We start from the raw sequence: 22991 nt of genomic DNA on the forward strand, positions 1-22991 counted from the left end.
TCTAGGAAAATGTTTTCCTTTAGATAAATGAAAATCCTATTGTTTGGCTGAGGATTGACCTCACATATGGGCAAAAGGTTAAGAGACAGAAAGGCTTATCCATTTGGCACATAGGATTCAAAGCCAGGCATGTTGCCAGTTAGCTCAATCAGAGCAGAAGACACAATTTTACATAAAGTTCATAATGGCATTTTTTAAATGAGCAGGAAGTTTTCTTTTTCTAATCAAAACCTAGATAATTTAAATATCTCTTTCTGTGGTTATATCCTGACATTGTCCATGGGTAAGGGACCCACAAAGGAAAAGCTAAGTGATAGCAGCTGCCTGTGTCAGCCTGTTCCCAAAAGAGATCATCTGTCCAGCAGACGTCAGCGGGAGTCTGCCTGACAGAGGGGTGTGTGCACAGAAACCAAATTGCAGGATTGGGATCTAAATAGGATTGTGATCTTTGATTTCCAATCTGTGTCATAACTTTTCTCTGTTTATTACAGTATGTGGGATCTGCCAGTTTGCCTTTGCTCAGGTCACTATGGATTTTATTTTCTGTGTTATATTACTGACTTAGAAGAACAAAAAAAAACAGAAACAAAAACAACAAACAAAGCCCCAAACCACCTAAAAGCAGTGCTTTTCAAGAGTTCAGTTATAGAAGCAGTGATGATAGCAGTTCCAAAAGAAGCCATTCCCAAACTGAGAGTTCACAGCAAAGTAAAGAGCAGTTGTGAGTATAAGAAGGGGTTACAAATGCAGAAGTAGTTTTCTTAAGGTTAATTGTATTTCGGGCTAGGCAATAGGGTTCATAGAGCAGATGGCACAGGAAGGATTGCTCAGAGAAAGTTTAAACTTAGTAAAATCTCAAAAATCAGATTAAGAAGACAGATGGGATTCTGGATTGGAGTGCTACCATTTAGGGATTTTTTTGTCTTTTTTTCACTTTCCCGAATTATAACCTTGAAGATGCTGGAGTTTTTTATATAGCTTACAATAAATTTAGCACTAGAAAACTGGGAGGGAGCTGCACTTAAGCAGCTGTTTTCACAGTAACTTGTAGTTTTGGTTTGCACTCATTTGAAAAACAACTAGGAGGTTTATTGTTTAAAAGAAGACGAAGGACTATAATTATAAGAGAACAGATTTACACTGGACTTGTTTGAGCATACCTATACATCAACCTTGATCTATTTGTAGAATTTACACCTGCATTTGCTGGTTTTATTTGCTCTTTTCCCACTAACCTTCTTTTCCCACTTTATTTTGGGATTCTTGAAGCAGAGAGGTTTCACTATATAACATCTGTGAGTGGCCTATTCCTACATGCACTTCTAGGCAGGCAGACACAGGCTTTTTGCCCATCTAGAAAAGATGTTTTTGCCTATGGTTTATCTTCTGGAAATGACAGTTATCCTAAGTGGTTCTTGCTTTGGACTTGAATCTTTCCTGTACAAATAAAATGGCAGGACACACACTACTGGTGCAGGCAAGTGACTCTGGCTCTGTACCTATGCCCACCAGTGCTACCAGCCAACAAGGAAATACTTGCCAGAGAGATGAGGTCTGAAAGTCACACGTTCACACCACACCAGTCAGGAGCCAGGTACATCAGACAGGGCTATGGCTCAGGCTCTGACTGTGGCTGGCTTGTCTGGGGAAGTGAGAGACCACAGCTGCCCTGGGTGAGTTCATCAGCCCAGGGTCTGTCACCTTTGCCATCTCTTCTTTACTCTTAAATGAGGAAACATCATCATTCTTTACCTTTATGTCCTATTCCTCCCTCCAGGACCTCACTAGCAGCGCAGAACAAAGCTCCTCCAGAACTTAGCAAATACTCCTACTGTACAAACTATAGTGTGAGAATGAAGCAGGTTTCCCTTTGGTAGTTCATCTTTTGCAGTGCTTTCAGTTCCCTGCCTTCATCTGCAGCTGTGTTTCTTCTCTGAGTCCACATGTCTTTAATTTTGTGTGAGCTCCTTGCTGTGACAGGCTGCAAACCTCAAGAATAATGTACCTGGTTTATACCCACTGTTTGCTGAGAGTTCCAGTTAAAAAATGTGCCAGATATTTTAAATACTCTATTCCTTAGTTAATAGTAAGTCTTCTAAACACCTTCTAATTGATTTCATCTAGTATACCTAGTCTTTCGATCTAAGACCTCCCTATTAATTTGAGATCAGACTGATCTTGGGTCACTTTGGTCCTTGCTCTGCTGCCTTACTTCTCTTCTCGGGCTCCCCTGATCCTCAAGAAGTGCCTGAATATATCCTAGCAATTCTGAAACTTACTGTCTTTTTCTATAGGTTCTTCTCATGACATCACTATTTGAGAGGATGTTTTCTTCTACAATTTCTTTCCAGTTTTAAGCTTTTAATCATTCCGTTGCTGTGGAAATTACAGTGATAATGTAGGTTTAGTGTTCGTGACTTCACTGCTGCATTAGATAAGAAAAAGGAGCTGTCGCGTGGGAGAAGGCCCTGAATTAAGCAAGTTGTATACATTTCACGTGTTTCTCAGGGAAAATAACGCATGAAAAGGAATTAGGATTGTTCAGGCTGCTAGGATTTTCTCTATCTGCCCAGGAAAAAAACATGTTAAGTATCAAAAAGAAGGAGAAAACAAGCACAGTGTCTGATCTAGGGACTGTGTGGTTTAGAACAGCAGTTCCAGTCTGCTGCCTTTAAGGACATCAGTCTTCTGTCTTGGGTGATTGCCTTTGTCATTTCTGTTTAGAAGGATTTTGGAAGCCCCTGTCCTTCCCTACCAGAAAGAGAGAGGGATGCAGAAAGAGAGAAGTATGCAAACAGAAGTCCTTACATAGCTATGGAGTGAGAGATAAAGAAATTCCCTATTGGAGATACCCATGACTAGCTCTCTGATTTGGGAAGAGAAAGATGGATTTATGTATACAGGAAAATTTTATTGTTTTTCTCTCATGATCAATTTTAGTAGTAGTCTCTATTCTAGAATTTTGTATGTATATAAGGAATTAAATTGATATGATACTTCTTTTGTTTTCTTTCCCTCTTCCTTAATTAGTATTTAATATTCCAGAGCTCCTTGGTGTTCCTCCTTTTCTGTGTTTTTTTTAGAAAAGGCTAAACTTCCATGTTACTGAAATTACTAACGGCAGTATTCAGCTTGTCCTGTTCTCTTGGTTTTTCTTTAATGCATCACCCATTATTCTTAACTTCATCTGTTTTTGCATTCTTTAGTAGAAAATTCAAAGTGGGAAGTGCTAAGAGCACAGCTATCTGGCTTTGGATCTATGCATATCTGTCTCGTTTGAAAATTAAAACTTATACTGTTCGTTGTCCTCATGTTTGTAAATATATGAATATGTATATTTTCCTTCATTGATTAATGTGGCTGCCTTTCACATACACAAGATTTCACAAGTTTCTTGGTGGTCAAGGCAAAGTTTCTAAGGAGCAACCTCTGTACTGGGCACCAGAGTATGTGGACACTGCTTTTCAATGTACATTGCTTCCTTTGACTACTAAATGCAAAACTGGGAGGAAGTCCAGAATCTTTAATAGCTAGAATATATTTCATGCTGATCCCGTCTAAATTGGCATCCTCCATTGGCAAGTTCTAAAGCAATGGCTGCAATGATGATGAATTTCTCTAACGGGGGCTTTTGTTCAGGGCTGCTTGATATTGATATTTTCAGTACTGTAGAAGGTCTCTGCTTATGAAAGGGCACAGCAAATTGATCTTTCTGGCTGAAATGCCCTTAGGACAGATGTGCTGATATTTTTGTATTAGGTCCTCATGTCCTTTTAAACTTTTAGGTTGTTACAGTGTTTTTCTCCACATACTCAGTTGTGTCATTTCACTATTAAAACTCGCTGCAAAGATTTTAAGTTCTGTGTTTTCTTCTTGGTGTCATGTCTTGCTGGCTCAGGGCTTACACCAAAATAAATTCTTATAAGGAATAATAGATGAACTGTAGAACTCTGCCACCAGTGTTGTTCTGTAGAAATCAGTGTAATGTTTTTGAGTATATGTGAGCAGGAGGTCATGCTCTCTTTTGTGGGCATCACATGCAAAAATGTTTGCACGTGAAGTGGGAGGATCATGGTTGTGAGAGGCTGAAGTCTCCTGTGACAAAAAGGGAGTTTGCAAAATACCATCTACTACCTTAGGGAATGGAGAAACTGAGGTAGGGAACTTCATGCAAGAACAGCAGAATTCCCAGACATTATGATGGGAATGAGGGAAAGGGGAGAGATGGAGAGAAAAGAGGGAGAGGAGGTGTTCATTTAAGAAAGAGGCAACTGTAAGTGAAAAGAACCCAAGGATTATCTTGGTGGAAGCAGTAGATCATTGCTGGGTCTTTTCAACACAAAACTGCATTTAAGTCATGGTTATTGCACAAAGGCAACAGCTGCTGCTTTAGAGCATGAGACAATTGAACTTTTGTAGGCACAAAAAACTATCATAGATACAGAAGAATGCCTTCTAGAGGGACTGTCTTGCACAAGCCACTCCATTTTATATAACAAATGCCTGGTGACACAATATGCATGGTTTAGTCATAGGAGTGCCCAGAGTGGACAAATATTGTACATCTGGAACCATTTAAACTAGTAAATTAGTTTCTGGAAAAATGGCAAATTACTCAAGAGAAATGTAGTCTATTGTGTTGGCTTCAGTCTGCATATCTGCAGGATGTGTGATTCTCCTGACTGCTTTAACCATCACTTCTTTGCTTCTCACCAGTAGTATGTGGGGACAGATCATACAGTAATGTCACAGCTGCTGCTGTCACTGCTGGCACTCTGCATCCCACCTGGTTGCCCTGTGCTTTGAGGACATGGACATGATTCTGTGGGAATTCTCCACCTTGGTTAGACATCACCAGGAGGTCCTGTGCTAGCTGGGGTAATTTCTCCCACCAGAGCTGAAAATACCCAACTGCAGCACAGCCTACTTTATTGCCCTATTACTCTATTTCTTCCTGGGCTTCCATGACAGCAGATTTCATCCATTCCATTCCTGCACAGAGAGAATTGCTTTGGGAAGGAGTGAGGAGCATACCCCACTTGCAGCCTTTTCTTCTCCCCACTGCTGCTGGAGGAGGCTGGCTGGAGCAGAGGCACAGCAAGGACCTTACAGAGAGTTTCCATGCCCTGCTTGCATGACTAACACAGGATGTTGGATAGCACACGTTTAGAATTGCCATAGTACAACAATACTCTGTGATTGACATGTTGCCCCTCAAAGAGAGTGTGCTCTGGAGATGTGCTGCCCAGCTGCACGTGGGTCACAGGTGGAAGATAGATGCCTCCACAGTTGAAGTTAGCTGTCAGGCAATAATTCAGGACCTGGTCTGGCTTGCAGCAGAATCTGCAGTGTCCCTGAAGAGTGACTGCCTGAGATGGAGAACTTCAGACCATTATAAAAAGTCGTACGTGGCACCAAAATGTCAGAGCTGGTGTCTTCGGACACTGGTGTGTCAGCATGTTCTAACTGCTGCCTCCCACAGAAGCTTTTCAGACGATAATCGCTGTGGTTGTTTGTCATTACAGAAGTAACGCTGAAGGTCCATGTAAGCGATGCCAGCACCCATCAGCCAGTAACTGAAGCCTTCATTGAGATTTTTACCAACCAGATCTCCATTGCATCTGGAACCTCAGGAGCAGATGGCACTGCCTTCCTCAAGTTTCAGTATAAGTTGGGCAATCAGCTGATAGTGACTGCTAGTAAACATGCATATGTGCCAAATTCTGCACCATGGAAACCTGTAAGATTGCCTGGTAAGAGATCTTTATTTTTGTTCTGAGGTAAGATATTGCATCTAAAGGAAGCTACACAGTTTTGTATTATGTGTTTCAATGCTTGATATCCTGGGTGGGAGGAGAAGCATCTGCACATTTCAAAAATAGTAACATTTATTCCTCAGTTAAACTGCAGCATCAAGGCTGAGCAGAGATTCACTCTCCTGGAGGTCCTTCATACAGTGCTACATCAGTTTTCAAACAACTGTTGGTGCTCCTGCATCTCCATAGAAAATAGAAATCTATTCCAGATATTTTTCTTTATGGGAACTCTGTTTCCAAGAACCTTGTTTCAGCAGCTGTGATGTACTCTTGCTTCTCTTCTAAGGTGTAGCAACAACTGTTGCACCACAGGCTGCAGTGTACAAAAAAGGTCCTGGTCTTTTAGTTCTTAGCCATGTCAATAGAGCAGTTTTAATCTGCAGTTAGGTTATCCAAGTGTAAAGATTTTTACTAACTTAATTGGCATGGTTTTGCTTCTTCCACAGGCAAACAAATACAACAATAATAGTTGCATGTTATTTTTTATCAGAATGCCTCAGAACCTTACATTAGTTATATGAGAGGAAAAATTGAGTCATGAACCCTATTTCTGTATTGCTGAAAAGAGCAGATTGAGGGTGGCTTTCAAACCTTGAGATGTAACATCTATATGAGGATCACATCCCAAGTTTCATCTGCCTTTTTTGTAATCCTCAGGTACAATTAGGGTCCATGTAATTTGGTAATGATCCCAGGTATTATACACAAATCACACCTAAATAACACATGCCTCAGGTTTGTTAATTAGCCTGGACCAAAGCCAAGTGATGTTTTAAGTGCAGTAATATTTAAATAGTGTATATGTTCCCAGGGCAGTGTTGAATTCCATGCCTTGGCTCCATTTTATTTATTAATACCAACATAGCCAGAAGGACTGCGTGACTTGCTGCAAGGTCAAGTAGAAAATGTATTTTCAGAAGGGGAAAGGAACGTGAATCTCTTCAAACCCAGAATTATGCTTTAGGCATTTCAACATGTTGTTTACTTATCTGCTTTCACTTGCTTCAGATAAGATAAGAGTGACTTCTTTCAGATTTTCTGAACTGTATTTTGCCATGTTTTTCAGCTCCTTAATGGAGCTAAGCAAAGACTAAGTCAAGCTCTTTGGGGTGTAGTGAAAGAATAAGAGGCAACTGAAAAGAGTTGCATCCGGGAGAGTTTAAAATATGTAGAAGGCAACAATTCATTACAGCAGCAGCAAAATTGGAATAGGTCATGCAGAAAGGTTGTGAAATCTCCGCCTTTAAAGACATTCAGAGCTCAACTGGAGAACCTCTGCTTGCTGGAAGAGGTGACATCCAGAGCTCCCTTCCAGCCATAATTGTTCTGTGACTCTGTTTAGAAATTTCTTTGGGTTTTCTTCTCTTTAAATAAGATAAAGTGCAGTTTTCTCAGCATACTTCATGTGCTTTTAAATGATTAAAGTATGCAATAACCTTGCCTTGTGTCTCTTCTCTTTCTGACTCATACCCTAAGTTTTTTCAATGAGATGTACTGTTCCATAGCCTGGAGTTTGTTTGGTTAGTTTTTTGCTTGTTGTTTTTCCTAAATACTGATTTTTGAGGGAAAAGAATGAAACAGGGCATTTCTGTTTTAGTAAATAATTGAAGTTTAAAGAGCAGTAATTGTATAGGTTCCACAAAATCTTTCTTTCCATGGCTGAAATGTGAGCTTAGCTCAGAAAGTAGATTCATTTCACCTTTGATCCTCCCCCACTGAAACTGGTAGATAGTTTGCCATTGATTTAATTGGAAGTAGAATTCTTTATTTTGCTTTCTGTACCTTGAACCTATTCATTTCTTTGATTAAAGAAACAACAAGTTACAACCCGATATGCCTGATGTAGATTTAATAGGGTTGTTCTTTGAATTAGTCCTGAAAAGGTACATGATATAAAAGTTAAGATACTTAAGCTTTTATGTTTGTTTATGGACTAAGATGCCTATAGTCTTTAAAAAAACTTTTTGTATTTAAATGCCCTGTATTTAGATGCGTATCATGCTTTTAACTAGCACATTATAGAACTTTGGAAAAATGTGCAAGTTGTTTTGTTGTTATTTTTAATCTGGTTTGAATGATGGGGAACAGGTAGAATATCTCAATCTTTGTTCTGCAGTGTGCAGTCTGGGCACGGCCATACAGTTGGATCCTCATTTCCCAAAATGCTTGTTAACAGTGCTAGGAGCTCTCCCCCACAAAGCAGGTCCCCCACTCGGAGAAGCATTCCACCAGGGCAGTGTTGAGGCTGATGTGCCATCCTGTGTGCTGTGGTAAATGAACTATGGCCATTTTACCTCAAGCAGGAGAATGATAACCATGAGTAGGGAGTAGGTTTGAAAGCTAAAAGGTGGTAATGTTTAAAGTGCTGTAGCAGAACTTTGCCGAAGAATCAGGATTCCTCCATCACAGGCAATATGCATTAATAATAGCGTTATGCTGAAAAGCTGTGCAGCCACTGAACTTGTGATATTGTTGTAGTAGCTTCAAGGAGTGCAGAAATTAACTTTTCATATATTAACGAAAACAATTACTAGCTCTTTACTGCTTAAGCAGGAGGATTATTTATTTACGTAGTGATAAATGGTAGGGAGAAAAGATTTAAGATCTCTTCTTCCATTTAAATATTTATCAGCAGAGCCATGACTCCACTTATTAACGGTTCATTAATTTAACATCACTTGAGTTGTTGAAGTGTTCACGATGGAAGATGTGTTCATTGGTTGCTCTTAACTATGCTTAGATTTTTCTTTGTAAAAAATTTGGAAGAAAACATTTGTGACTGGTAATCCTTTTTTAAAAGGACACTTCTTTTGCAGCAGTGTGTGCAATAAAGAGAGGGAGTTGCTGAGACAACACAGTTCAGACTTCATTGGTAGAGGCAGTGTCATGGTTTAACTCTAGTTGTCAACTAAGTACCACCCATTTGCTTCCTCCCCCCAGCTTCCATGGGTTGGGGAGGAGGATCATAAAAAGGTAAAACCCATGGGTTACAAACAGCTTAATAATTGAAATAAAAGTAAAATTTAAGAAGAAGAATGAGACTTAACAAAAAGAGAGTGAGGAATAAAACAAGTTAAAACAAGTGAAGCACAATGCAATTGCCCAGCCCATCCCTGAGCAGCAGTTGACCCCTGCCAGACAACTCCCCCCCATTTATATACTGGCCATGACATTCTATGGTATGAAATTTCCTTTTGGCTAGTCCGGGTCAGCTGTCCTGGCTGTGCTCCCTCCCAGCTTCTTCTGCAGCTTCTCACTGACAGAGCATGGAAAACTGCAAAGTCCTTGACTTAGGGTAAGCACTACTCAGGAGCACCCACACCATCAGTGTGTTATTGATGTTATTGGCATCTTGAATCCAAAACACTGCACTGTACCAGCCACAGAGAGCAAAATATCTGTATCCTGCTGAAACCAGGACAGTCAGTCAAAGCAGACTGTGGTATTCACTGTGATAAAATACAGTTTTAGGAGCAGAGGATGATGCTTATGGTATTTCTGGGAGAGGAGAGCTCATCTGGAATAATTTGCCTGTAAAATAAGGTTAAAAACTGGGAAAGCAGAGTATAGCATTTCAGGACTTGTCTTTGGCATAGCAATTCAGGGAAATGTGTGTCCAGCTCTGGATCTACGCTTCAAGAAGAATGTTTAAAACTGTGGGCTTTTATCACGGGTGATTAAAAGATTGGAAAATACAGTTTACAGGGAATGACTTGGAAGTGCTTAATTTATTTTGTTCACTAGCAAGAAAGTTCATGGGGTAATTTGATCATAGTCCATCAATACCCTCACAGAGAACAGGAAACGGGTAAGAGAGAATTCTTCTGTCTAGCAGACCTGTATAAAAAGAAGATCAAATGGCTGGAAATCGAACCTCTATAAATTTTGATGGGTAAAGAGGCACATAGTTTAGCTGCCTTCATAATTATTTATTAGAACATTCATGTAGTGGTCCACCACTTCACAACTAGACACCTGTAAAATAAAACTGGAGTTCTTCTACAGCATGTTTTCAAGTCTTGGTACAGCTGTTGAATCTGCAGCAATAATTAATTCAGGGAAGGCTTTAGTTATACAGGAAGAAGGCTGGATCATCACTGTCGTCCTTCTGGCCTTAAAAGCTGTGTCTTTCTGTCTTTGTCCTGCTGAGAAAAGATTGTGCAGAAAAGCCCAAGGGAAGTTTAGAGGTTATATATTTGTTATAGGCTGGCATATATGGAAGATGTTGGCATGGTTGATTGTATTGAGCTCCCCAGGGTGTCTAAATTATATTAGCTTTCTTCGTACAAATGAAGTTATTGGAGTAATGACAAATTTTGTAATTGTGTGGCCTTAGTGCTACTTGCACTAGGCTTTCTTACTTACATTGCTTAATGTGTAGATCTGTTTCTCATGCTGGGCATTGGAAAGAAAAAAATGCCCAGCTGTACTTGCAGTAGCATGATATTTAATTTTTATTTTTATATTTTAATATTTATACATATAAATTATTAAGACCAACTTTTAGATGGTAGTTGTTTTCAGTGTGTTTCTTGTAATTTTTTCTCCTTTGTCTGGTACTTCTTCCAAACTCTAAAATTTCCAGTCTTTAAAAGGAGAATATATTTTTTAAAGCAGAAAGTGTAGTCTCCCTGTTGGTAGCCAACATCTATACGGTCTCTTACTATTTATTTGGATTAATAACCCAATTACTTGGATTAAGTAATGTGTATTAATTTAGAGAAAATTCATAAAATTCCAGAAAATCAGAAGAGTTTGTGTTGTTCTTATGTTGACTGTTTCTGGGAATGCCTTCCTCAGCTTGCGTTTACTTCAGACTAGGATGAGTTCTCTCCAGGTATGGGATGCTGCTCAGTTACCAAAAATATCTAGTCTACATTAGACTTCTCTTTCTATCTTTGAAAGCCACATGTGGACTGCAGGCAGTGGTAGGTGGGCTTGGTGGATAATTCCTTCCATATTTTGGGTCTTCTGGGTCTGAAGAACTTGGCATGAAATTATATCCTGTTTTTCACTCTGCAAAGATGTGTGTGCACACTGACACAGCTCTCTGCAAGGAGTGTCAGTACCCAGTGGGAAGGGAGGTCCTTGCAGGTAGACTTCTTGCAGCAAATACCATTTATCCATCCCCTTTCACACCACTGGTAGGATGACAGTAGTTCTGCTATAAATAGCACTTCCCTGGTGTAGGTGGTGACTCAGTAAGTACATGCTGCATTTTAAAGCAAATTATTCAGACTTATTCATCATACTTTGCTTTTCTGTATAACTTATGTAAGCATCTCAAAGTTCTTAAAACTTGCATTTCATTAAAATCTTCCTGAGGTAAGAAGTAGAGCTGTTGCACAGAAAAATAACTCAGCCAGAATGAGTTAGCATTTCAGTTCTCATTATGTATTTCTTGTCTTTCTGTGGAACTGGGAATTGCTTCATATAAAGCATGAAGCCCTGCTTTACACTGCACTCTTCAGTGCTTTGAGCTATCATGCATGACGTGCAGGACTCAAAGCATAGAACATTTTGTTTAGTTCAGTAGTTACTCTGGCAATTTAACTGTTTGGTTCAGAAAATGCATGTGGTTTCTGTCATGTATACAATATGATTTTAATCCTTTGGGTGGCCTGCTTTTGCAAAAATGTGAAGAAAGTAAGCACTGTTGTTGTTGGATTATGTTTATAAGAATTTAAATATATCCCGCTTAAACCACTTCTCTCCCACAGTGTTCTCTTCACTGAGCCTCGGCCTTCTTCCTGAACGCTCAGCTACTCTGATGGTCTATGATGATGTAGTCCAGATAGTCTCAGGATTTCAAGGTATGCTGGCTTTGGGGAACAGGAATTGAAACTTGAGGGACACTAAAGAAAAAGCATGACAGCCCAGTGCTTTCTGAACTCTGTCCTGTGAATGAGACTGGTATTCTGTGGGGAGTTCTGAGTTCCCTGAGGAATGCTTCTCTGTGGGATTGTTTTACCAAATTAATAGCTGAATTCATCCCTAACTGCTATGACTAGGGAATTCAAGTTACATGGTAATAAATGAGTTAGGACTTTAGTGTGCCATTTGAGAGCTAGAGATTAAATTTCTTACGCTATCTGTTGGATGTTTTTTCATCTAGCCTCATTTAACCACCCTTGAAGTAAACATATTCTGGTGTTCTTAATGTCTGAGATTTTCCTCTGGTTTTATTTTGTTTCTTGCTTCTTAGTGTAAATGACTGCAATGTTTATGGCATAGAAAAACTGAAAATTTCTTGCCTGCATTGTTGTATACACTGTATAAACTTGCTTTTCCTGTGGACCCCTTGTCAGACTGCCTGCAAACCTAAGTCCTACACATTGAAGCCCACTGTATTAGAAAAATAAAGTTTGAATAACCTTTTCATAAGGCCAAACACAGATGTTAAAGTAATAATAAAGTGCAGTATCAGTCAGAGGAACAGTTCTGAACTGCACAGTGAAGAATAAAATGTTCATCTGGCTTAGGGGTCTGACGTAAATTACTCCAATTGATGTGCTGGCTGAGGTAAGTCTGTTAATAAAAGAACAGGGGTTTTTAAAGATACTTTGAACCAGAACAAGGGCGTATCCTTCCTGTGGGCACTCTTAATTGTGCATAAATGGTGTCTTATTCACAATAAGTCTTAAGCTTGCCATCATTTTTAACTCTACTGGGTAGTTAAACAAGGGAATAGTGCCCTCAATAGTATTCTAAGATAACCTTGTTCTATCTGAGAGAATATAATGCAATTATGCCTTCCTGACGTATTTTTTTAGTTAGAAGGCATCCAGACACAATAGGCTTTTCATTAATGATAGCACTAGATATGACTAGAGCTGAAAATGCGTTAAACAAATTAGATAGCTGATAGAATGCTCAGAAGGAGCTGGAGAAAGAGCTGCTCTACATGTATTCTGCAATTTGAGAGCTGGACATTGTCTAAGAGGTAAATTAGATGGACAGTGAACTGTGTTAAAACACAAGGGATTCCATTAGGCAAGACATGAAATATTGTTTACCAACAATATTCCACTATCATGCTGTATTAAATACTCTTATTCTTACGCAAATGTGCTAATATTATGCAATTAACTGAAAAAGAACAGTATTTTCATGTTCACATCTTCCTTCAAAAAAATGGGAGTTTCTAGAGGACTAGAGGGACATTTAACAGCCGAGTGAGACTCATAAATATTTTCAACATAATCTTCTTTCCTTCAGTGAATTGATCCAGTGTGTTAACAATATATGTAAGAATAATGTTACTGCTTCTACTGGGATAGCAGAAAAAAAGGATAAAGGAAGAAAGTGGTACCTGGAGTGTGCTAAGGACTGGGATTTGAACTTGTAGTCTTGCCCAGTAAAATCTATTTTATGGGTCCAGTCCGCATTTCTTTTCTTGGGACTTCTCTTGTGATGATGCCTAAAAGAAAGACAGCCTAGACATTGTTCCAGTATTTGAATGGAGCCTCTCTAGTCTCGATCCAAAATCCTTGTGACCTAGTTTTCCTCTGTTATTTCTCTAATTTACTTCCCAGTAACCTCACACTGTTTCAAAAGAGCTGATCAGGAGTTACCTTAGTGCAAGAATGAGAGCGAACCAGAACTCATTATACGAGGAACAGGCTGGGAACACTGGTGTTTGAAGCACCAGTCAAAGAGAAAGAAAGGCCTGTCTTGGTACACTAAGTTACCAATTGCATTTGAATAATTAATCAAGCAAGTGATGTATTATGCAGTTGAGAAGTTTGTCTGAGTTGATGCAGGCAGCTTCATTTTCATGATGGCATTACAGTCCACTGCTGTGCTCTGTCAGTAATTGTGAGGGATGGGGCTTGCCAACCACTGGGTCATTTAAGTTATTTAATACCAGCAAGTGATGGGCGGAATTTCAGCGTTCAGTGAATGGAAGCTGTATGGGGACTCTCTGTCTCTGACCTGTGAGCAATCAGAGCATGAATTGGTGAGACTTCAGATGTTACTTCACATAGATAAAACTTCAGATGCTGGTGTGGTGGCACATGTCACACATCCAGTGTGACAAGAGGTACTTTACAGGGACTCCTTGAGGTTACATCCTAAGGGGTGTACTGGCAAACTAGAGCTGACGGCGTAGGAATCTGGCTGATGTGTTGACAAGAGGCTGTTTAAAGAAGGTAAGATCAGTGCTCAGCAGTCTTTACCTCATGACGCACACCATGTGGAAGAAGCTCACATGCACATTTTACACTTGAATGTGCTTGGTTTTAGAAGTAAAAACTGCAATTTATTAGTAAAAACTAGGTATCTTCAGTAATAGAAGCAATGCTAATAACCCACTCCCAGTGATAAGTGATGACTTGTGGAAAAATGCTCTGAAGAGTCTGGTCACCACAAGTTTCTACCACTTCAATTCCTTTAATAAATCTATCCCCAGACATACCCCCCAAAACCCTCTATGGCCTCTGGTAAAGAACATTGGATTGGTGGTGACAGAAGGTGAAAGCCTTGGTAGCTGTTTCCCTTCCTCCCGCTTCTTCCCTTTGTACAAGCCTTTCTCTGGAAGCTCCCAGTCTTCTGCCCCTTTGGAGTCTCTTGCCAGGTGTGGGAGACCACCTGAGGAACTGAAGGGGGAGTCAGGGTGAGTAGCAGGTTTTGAGTGAACATTAGTATGGAGGAAATTGTTTTTCTAGGGTGTGGATTGACTACTCTGCACTGATTTATTAAATGTTTGTGTATGCACTATCACAGAGGAGGCAGTTTCTTCATCCTCAAGGCTTGTATCTGAGTTCATTGTTGTGCAGGTTTCCTGCCAGGTTTGGGGCTCAGCCATAAGAAGGCTTTGTACTGCTTGTAGGATTGAAGGAACTGAGATTGGCTTTCTGAGTCTTCCTTATCTAGTTAAAACTTGGCAGCTCATGGCTCTCTCAGTGGTAAAACCCATCAATTTTTTAAATAGAAAACCCATAAACTACTGTATTACAGATGCAGCAAGTTGGTTTCTAATTTTTGCTTAGTTTGTATCTTTGGAAATAAAACAGCAGTTCCTGGCAGCTTGAATAATGCATCTTAACCAGAGATTTAGACAGCGGAAAATCTGACAGTTTTACATACAACTATTGGTGATAATCCTAATGCCAGTTTCTTCATTGTGGGTTTTTTTCCCTGTGTTGTTACTGTGGATATATATACCCATGGGCTGTAGGAGCCCATTCAGCAGTGCAGTCAGGGGATTCCAAAGTGCCTGAGCACATCAGTCCCTGAGGCACAGCAAACTGCTTCAGTATTGCAGAGCACACAGGAGATAAATCCTGCCTGAGTTTGTTGCAGTCAATTTACTTAATCTTTTATATAGTTTTCCATTTATGTCTAGAAATCAGATAAGAAAGATTTCTTCCCATTTCATACAGGTGTTGTTTATGTATTTATGTGACTGTATTAAACACTTAAGGATACTGCCAGTCTTGAGAGCCTACTGTAAATACTTAAATATGTGTTTCAGAAATTAAAAAATAAAAGCAATATAACAGTTTTTTCTTGATGAATTACCAAAGAAATGATAGCTAAACAACAATCAGCTCTTTGGAAGTGCTTACTCCTGTACACAGACATTTTTCTTGACCAATACAACATTTTGTTTTATTGAGTTTTGTTTTCTCACAGCGAGAGTTCCTGCTGGAAAATTATGCAAGAAAAGATTCCACTCTCTAGGTTAATGACACTGGCAGTTACAAAGCTTAGGAGCAAGTCAGGCTCATTATTCTTTCTCACAGTGAAGCTACATGTAACCTAAAAGTGCTGCCAGAGACTAATGGGGGAAAAGATGCAAAATGGTTTTGAGTTGACATCTTTGAAACACATAGTCCAATGTGAATTAAAAAGAAAAATGCTTGCCTCTTGATTTTGTGCTGTGTGGGAAGTGTTCTGTGTGTATTCAAAATGAGCTCTGGAGAATACAACAGCTTTTGATTTAAAAATTAATTTGCATGTGCACACAAACTTTCAGATGGAGTCTTGCTGTGTGTTGCTAAACAGTATCAATGGTGAGTATCCTTTGAAAAAGTCTATTGACTTTATAAGCTGGGATTTAAATGAGACATGAAATGCCATAGTACATGAAACAGTCTTAAAATCATGTTGCAGCAAAGATCCTTCAATTAACACCTAGTGAGCTTGAAAGAAACGCTAACACTGTACAAGACAGAGGAAAAGAGAGAAATCTTACATGCCAAGTAATCTGGTCCTATTTAGATATGTTCTTTGCATGGGAAAATACAGAAAATCTTTTCACCCAAGGTTTATCAAGTGAATCTTTTCATCCAGTGATTTCAATAGTGACTGGTCTCAGTTCTAGAGTTAGTTTTCATGGGCAAAGCTTTGCAAAATCTAAATACAAAAGCTACATACCTTAATTGAGACTACAGGTAAGAACTGTCTCTTAGAAAATAATTTTGAAAAGTATAAACTACATTTTTCTTGGTATTTCAGGGAAAACAAAATTTGAACAAATATGGTGAATTGGATGTTTTCCTAAGTTTTTGCATACCCTACCTCTGAACTTAGTTTTAGTTTCAGTTAAACTAATTAAAAGAGGCATGTAATGGAAGTGAAGGAAAAACAACATAGCCAGAAAAGCTTCTGACAGTAGGTGCCTCCAAAGTTTTGCTCTGGAATACTTGTGGAGAAATAATGGCAACTGCAAAATAAATGTAAAAATACTGTTTTTCCGTCTTTCATAGTAGCCTGTTGATGTCTTTGTTCTTCTCATGTTACTGCATTTTATAATGAAAAAATGTAAAATTGCTTCCATGAATATGAACACCTAAATACTCTCTATACCTTGGATATAAAGTCACTTTTAATATTTTTAGGTGCACGGACTCAGCCACAAGTTCACTTTCAGAGAAGATCTGTGAAATTGCCAGAGAACACTAGCTACAGTGATCTGACAGCATATCTGACTGCAGCCAGTTCACCCTGGGAAGTGGACAGTTTCCCTTATTTGCAGGGATTAGATGGAAATGGAACAGGTAACCCACTGCTTTGGTTTTGCTCTGATTTCATATTGGTCCAGGACTTGGCTTTTGCTCCTCTAATTTTTTCCATTCCCCATTCCAGCAAACATTCTTTCATATTTGGGTGACATGATATTTTCAACTGCCCTACCAATATGCTGTTCCAGTGAGCAAGAGGGCAAGGTCTGCTGTCCCTTAAATGGGACCACTGAATAGCAAAGATGAAAACTCTTTGGCCTTGGGAGATCAGACAAGTTGGTCACACTTTCAGTTCAAAGCTGAGTCTCCAAATGCACTGCATATGCACATAAACGATGGAAATTAATGTGAAGGAACAAGAGAGGATTTGACTTGAGGATGCCATAAAATTCTTCATCTCTTTTTTCTAAAAATAAAATGTGTACATACCAAGAATTTAATAGTGCATTGTTTCAATGGCTTCATTGATACTTTTGAATGTAGCCAAAATGTGCAAATTCATCTAGCACCAAAGAGAAAACAATGAATGTTCATAGTAGAAGCACAACCACTGTTAAATTCAAGGTTGTAATACATTTTTACAACTGCAACTGCTTGCTAGTCTTTTTCCACTTTTCATCCAGTCTTGAGTGAAACAATTGGTATTTCATAGGTAATAGAAGAATAGCAGAATCAAGAGCAGAAGCCTTCAAATTCTTAAAAGGCTGGTGTGAAAAGGAGAGTAATTTGTTTTCTGTGCCCATAGTGGGTTAGAAAGATATCAGTGGCCATGCAGTGTAGCAAGAGAGTCAGGCTAGTGATTAGGAAAACCTTGCTATGGTGAGGATAGTTTAGGCTGTAGATTTACTTTTTAGAGGGTGTTGCACAGAGTTAGACAGTCACCTGTGAGGATGGCAGAGGCCATCTGAATATCCCCTTGAGATCTCTCCCTCCTGTTTCTCAGGATGCATTTACTTGTGATATGTTGATCTAAGTGACTTTGAATGCTAGGTCATGTGTGTAAACAGTAGCTTGCTAGCTTCCCCCTTCTTCCCTTTGTACAAATCTGCACATCTCCTTTTCTATTACAACAAGAAACGTGTCTGCAACCTTACTCCAGTCCTTCTGTCTGCTCCAGTGAGTACATCTCTTCCTGTCATTTTCCTATTCTCATCTTCAGCCTTCCATTTTGTCTGACTTTTCATACTCAGACATGATCAAAACCTCTTTATCTTTTCTAAATTGAAGGAATGCATTTGATCTTCCTCATTTGTCTACTTCCTCATCTCCTTTCTTTTTATCTGTGAACCAACTGAACAAACTGCTGGCAGTGTGTGTGGGATTCCTCTTTCCCAAACCTTTCTTAAGTACACGGCAACCCAGCTTCCCATTCTTGCATTTACTTAGTAATCACAGGTCTTGCCAAGGTTTCAGATGATCCCATCTCATGGGAAATGCACAACCAGGATATTGTTTTTCTCCTATTTCATCTCCTTTAAAACAGCCCCCTTTAAAACAGATTAATGCAGCTTTAGGTTTTTCAGTCTTCTATATTGTTGCACAACAGAAACTTTTCTGCTTGATCACAGGAACCCTGGATTTGACTTCTAGTTTTCAGGTAAAACTGTTGCAAAAGACCAAAGTTGCGGTCAAAGAAATGGTGTTTAAGTGACTGAGAAGAGCCTTGTTTTCTGAATACTGTAGTATTCAATATGGTGTAACACAGACTACAAATGTAATGTGTTTTATTATGCAGTATAGTAGAAGTGAAATGTCCTCTATCTCTAGTAGAATCCTCTCCTGATGTGGAAATATGAAACTTTAAAATCCTGAAGTTGGATTGACATCCTTTTCTGCATCTGCAAGTGACTTGGTGAAGACTTGGCCTGGAAAACTTTTGAAAGCGTAAAAAAATGAGGTCAACACCTGTTGGAGAATATTTTTGTTCTCAAGAGAAAAAGAATATTTACAAATTTTAGAATTCTAAAAAAGCTTAACATTGATTTGAATGGGAAATTTTGGAATTCCACAGGACACTGTCTTCCCTCTCTCCCTCCTCCCCTTCCCCCACAATTACTTTTCTGTTCTTTCACAGTTTATTTACATGTCTGTAGTGTTTTGGTGAGGTCCCTTCATTTACTTTCCTAAGTATTTGTCCAGAGTGGCTTTATAGTAGTTTTAGATAATATCGGTTCTCTATGAGTTCAGCATTTTTCATAAAATCCCAACTGGGTGTTGAAGTAGTAATACAGAGCAGTGAAAATTCATTGGATGAATCAGCATGTTGTAAACATAAAAATTTGAAGAATTTCACTTAAAGTGTCACTGCAAGTGACAAGCCTGTATAGTGTTAGCTTATTGTTTATATTAATCACCAGCTGGAGAGCAGGAGGATGGCTTCCCAAAATCTTGTCCTTTCAACCCAACTAAAGAAACTTTTCATCACCTGCCTCTATGGACAAAGCTGGATGATAACCATTGCTTTTTGTGTGCCTGATTGTTTCTTTATAAAGCATCATGTCTTACCTGACAGTGAATTTTATCTGATTATTTTTAAAGCTCTTTAGAGGTCACCAGATGTCAAAAATGACGAGAAATAAATCAAAGCTGGCATTTATCAAAGTTCCTTCCCATTTAATCTGTGTGTGTGCTTATCAGTTTTATAGGATGCGAGAGTGTCAAAAGCATTGATTTTAATTTGCCTTCACAACAAAAAAAAGAAACATTTTATCTTTTTAATGAGCATTAACATACTGTCCAAGGTGGCAAACTGGAGAATGATTTCTTCTTGCTAGAGGTCAGTGGATTTCAGAAATTTCTTCATCATCTAATATAAATTGTTCAGTCCAGTGCTGAGCAAAGTATTAGTGCATCTTAATTAAAATTGTGCTTCACCATCAGAATGCTTCTTCTGGGACTGAAAGGTAATTTTTTCACATATATGCTATGTCAAGACAGTAATAAAAGAAAACTTCAAAACTTTCAGTATCTAAAAAGATGCAAAATATAAAACATTATTTAATCCTTTATATTAATCTAAAATCTGAGTTTATACCATTTTTTGTTTGGAATTTAAAATTTGTATACACAAGAATGTCTTCAGGATACAGTACTTGGCAAAAGGATTTTCTCTGATATCAGCCTGAGAACCTTAGTGGCCCAAGACCTGGGGTCAAGCATCAATCTGACAGAAGTTATAGGTGCAGGCACAGGCAGTGTATTGATCAGGAATAAAGAAACAACTTTTCCCTCAACAATTCCTTCCTCTGTCTCACTGTTTTATATTCTAATGTGTTAAGGGACCAATTTTGTGCACCACTGGAGCCTGTGTTTACAGATGCATGGGTAGGCTGGCAACCTTCCCCTACACCCTAGCTGAATTTTCAAAGCTTACTTGTCTGTTTTAAATCTGCTAGCTCTGTGTCTCTCCTACATGGGCACCTTCAGAATGCCTGTTTTCTAAGTACTTTAGTTCCCCTGTAAGGCCAGCATCTGCCCCTCCATTCACAGTCATTGAGGGCAGCGTGTGTCCCTTGCACATCAGCTGTGTAACACTGACACCCACCTGGAAATCCGGGCAAAGTGTGCATCAGACTAGATGCCTTCATAAAGGAGCCACATACAACATTACTTCTGGTTATTTTCCATTTCTTCAGTTTGCCAGTCTTGCAAAATCCAAGGAATTTAAAATTCAGCAAGGTTTTGTCACCTTTTTTTTCCCTTTGCTTTACCACTTCCCCAAGCCCTTTCCTGGTAATGTCTTTATTTGGTGAGCTGTTGCTCAGAGACATCAAATGTAATAAAGGCCATTCCTGGAGATTTAACCAGAGTTACAGGAAATCATAAAGGTCTCAATGTTTTCCCACCATTCCCTCAAGCATACTCATCATATTGAGCACTGTTGCCGGGAGACCTCAGGATACACGAAGGCCACGTGGTTGTGCCACCACTGCTGGGTGTGAGTATGCCTGGGAGGGTGCATTGTAAGGCACCAGGCTTACAGTGGGGCAGTACCCCATCCCTACCAGCCAGGCATCCCTCTCCCTTCTCCCTGATTCACCCCCTGGCAGGAAGAGCAGCTGCAGAGCCCCAGGGCCAGCACAACAGAGGCAGCAGGGATGGTGCTCTTAGCAGCTCCGTGGGCCTGTGGGGCTCAAGCCCCTTACAAAACTGGAAGCTCCATCTCTTCCACTTTGAACTACTCATGCTCTTGCTTTGAGCTCCATATCTTGGTTTTAAAGCTCAATATGTTTTTTTTCTCCTGTTTACATATATCTGAGATATTTATCCCTGTCATTCATTCATTTGGTTAAATCATTAAATGGTTATAATGCTTTTTAAAAGTATGTTGTCATGAAGCAACATTCATTGGCATGCAGTTTAAACATAAAGAATAATTACTGGCTTAGATAAGACAATAACTGTATATGCTAATAATCCATTTAGCGAGGTTCTTTTCAGTGAAAGGCCAAAGGAAATGCAACTTGGCATTCTTAAACATGTGACCAATCTTTGGTGAGATGCCACTGTTTATTTTAGTGTTTGTTAGTTAACAATATGGGCACCTGAGGTTATAATAAAGACTTGTAAAATTACTTTTTTTTTGCGATGAAACTGTTACTCATACAGGTTTATTTAAGTTGAATTAACATGAAAAAGTACATGCAGGAGATTTTTACACTGTAGTTTTTTTCTCTTCACATTTTTCCAAATTATGTGAAAAAAAGACCATATACATCTTCCTTCAATTTTGTGGCTTGGGTTTGGTTTTTTTTGGCAGGGGGAGGGTTGTTTGTTGGATGGCTGGTTGGTTGGTTTAAAGTTCTTTTTGTGAGGCAGGGAGGAAATTGCTGCTACCATCCCTTGAGATTTACGTTGATGCAGTACTGCGGTGTTGAACCACACAGGTATCACACAGGTATCCCTTAAATTCTGTACATTCTGTAGTGATGGTGTTCATTCACTCTCTCGTTAGGAAACAGCACCAGGTACGACCTCACCCCTGTCACTGCTGTCAGCGTCCACCTCCTCAGCAGCGATGGCACCCCCGTCCCCGTGAATGGCCCCATCTATGTAACAGTGCCTCTGCCAGCAAACAGCAACTTGAAACACAATGCACATGTTCCAGCATGGAGGTTTGACCAAAAATTTGGTAGGTAACATCTCATTGTGGCTCCCTAGATGGCTTTTGTTTTCTGTCTAAAAGAAGAGACAATTGAGTTTTACTGATTAAGTAATATATGGTTTATATGCAGATATACTTGACTTAGCATCATGTGCCAATTTTAAACAAAAGTTTTGGTAATTGTACCATATTTTGACTATTAAATATTATATAAAATAAATTAAATAATTTTATTTAAAAACTTGAGAGAACTGCATTTCACACACATACTGAGAAGAGAGATGTATTCACTACAGCATTGAATTGGAAATGTGTAGAAATGGAAACTTGCCTTATCTTTGCCAGCAGCCAGCTGTCTGACCTTGGGTCCCCCTCTTGGCTCGGGCTCTGTTTCCTGCCTGCCAGATCGAAAATATAGTACTGACTTCTTTTGTAAATCACTTTGAGATTTATGAATACTGTCAGGAAAATACATGTAAATGATTTAAATGAATTTTAAAAAGAAAAATTCATTAAATATTTTGAAAGAGCAGAATGACTAATTAATAAAATTTGTAAAGTGCACTCATGTTTTTGTACTACAGAATAGTGTTTGCCATTGCAAACAGGACTTTTCCCAGAAATACATGTTTTAGGCTCTATTTCAAATTTATTTTCTTTATTTTGTTGCTAGCTGGTACACTGTACTGGCCTTCTTTACAGCTTCGGATTTTAAAGGACAAAGGAGTGCATGAGTCTTGTCTTGGTGATCCCTCTTCAGTTAGTGTACTGTGCCTTCTGAAATATGTACCAGATGGTTTTTAAGAAAAAGGAGAATGGAAGGTGAGAAAGGTAGATGCTGAAGGAAAAATGAACCAGAAATATGGGTCTGTATAGACAGTCAGTGTGGGCTTGTCCTGCAAGCAAATGTTTTGAGGCAGCTGATCATCACACCTAGAAGTGGAGGAACAAGCATGAAAGCAGTGTGTTGAAGGAAAGGAGGAAGAGAGAGGTGAAGGGGGAGATAATGTTTTTATTAACTGCCTCTGTTTACTGAAAAAAATGATGTAATTTCAAACAGCATGCCTATGAATTTTCTGTCAGAAGTTGCCTGTATTAGAG

General features: G+C 39.1%; 1 protein-coding gene across 2 annotated transcripts in view; it reads left to right on the top strand.

The window, feature by feature from the left end:
- The window catches only part of FAM171A1 (family with sequence similarity 171 member A1), an 87894-nt gene that overhangs the window by 44488 nt on the left and 20415 nt on the right, over positions 1 to 22991 (top strand). Inside the window, exons 3-6 of one of the 2 annotated variants that reach the window (XM_058832910.1) lie at positions 5526 to 5753; positions 11537 to 11629; positions 16664 to 16822; positions 21741 to 21917. In XM_058832910.1, the coding sequence (XP_058688893.1) occupies positions 5526 to 5753; positions 11537 to 11629; positions 16664 to 16822; positions 21741 to 21917 (657 nt within the window). The remainder of the gene's footprint in view (positions 1 to 5525; positions 5754 to 11536; positions 11630 to 16663; positions 16823 to 21740; positions 21918 to 22991) is intronic. The other variant, XM_058832912.1, reaches the window with a different exon arrangement.

This window comes from Poecile atricapillus, chromosome 2, assembly GCF_030490865.1.
Source record: "Poecile atricapillus isolate bPoeAtr1 chromosome 2, bPoeAtr1.hap1, whole genome shotgun sequence".
NCBI classification, from domain to species: Eukaryota; Metazoa; Chordata; class Aves; order Passeriformes; family Paridae; genus Poecile; species Poecile atricapillus.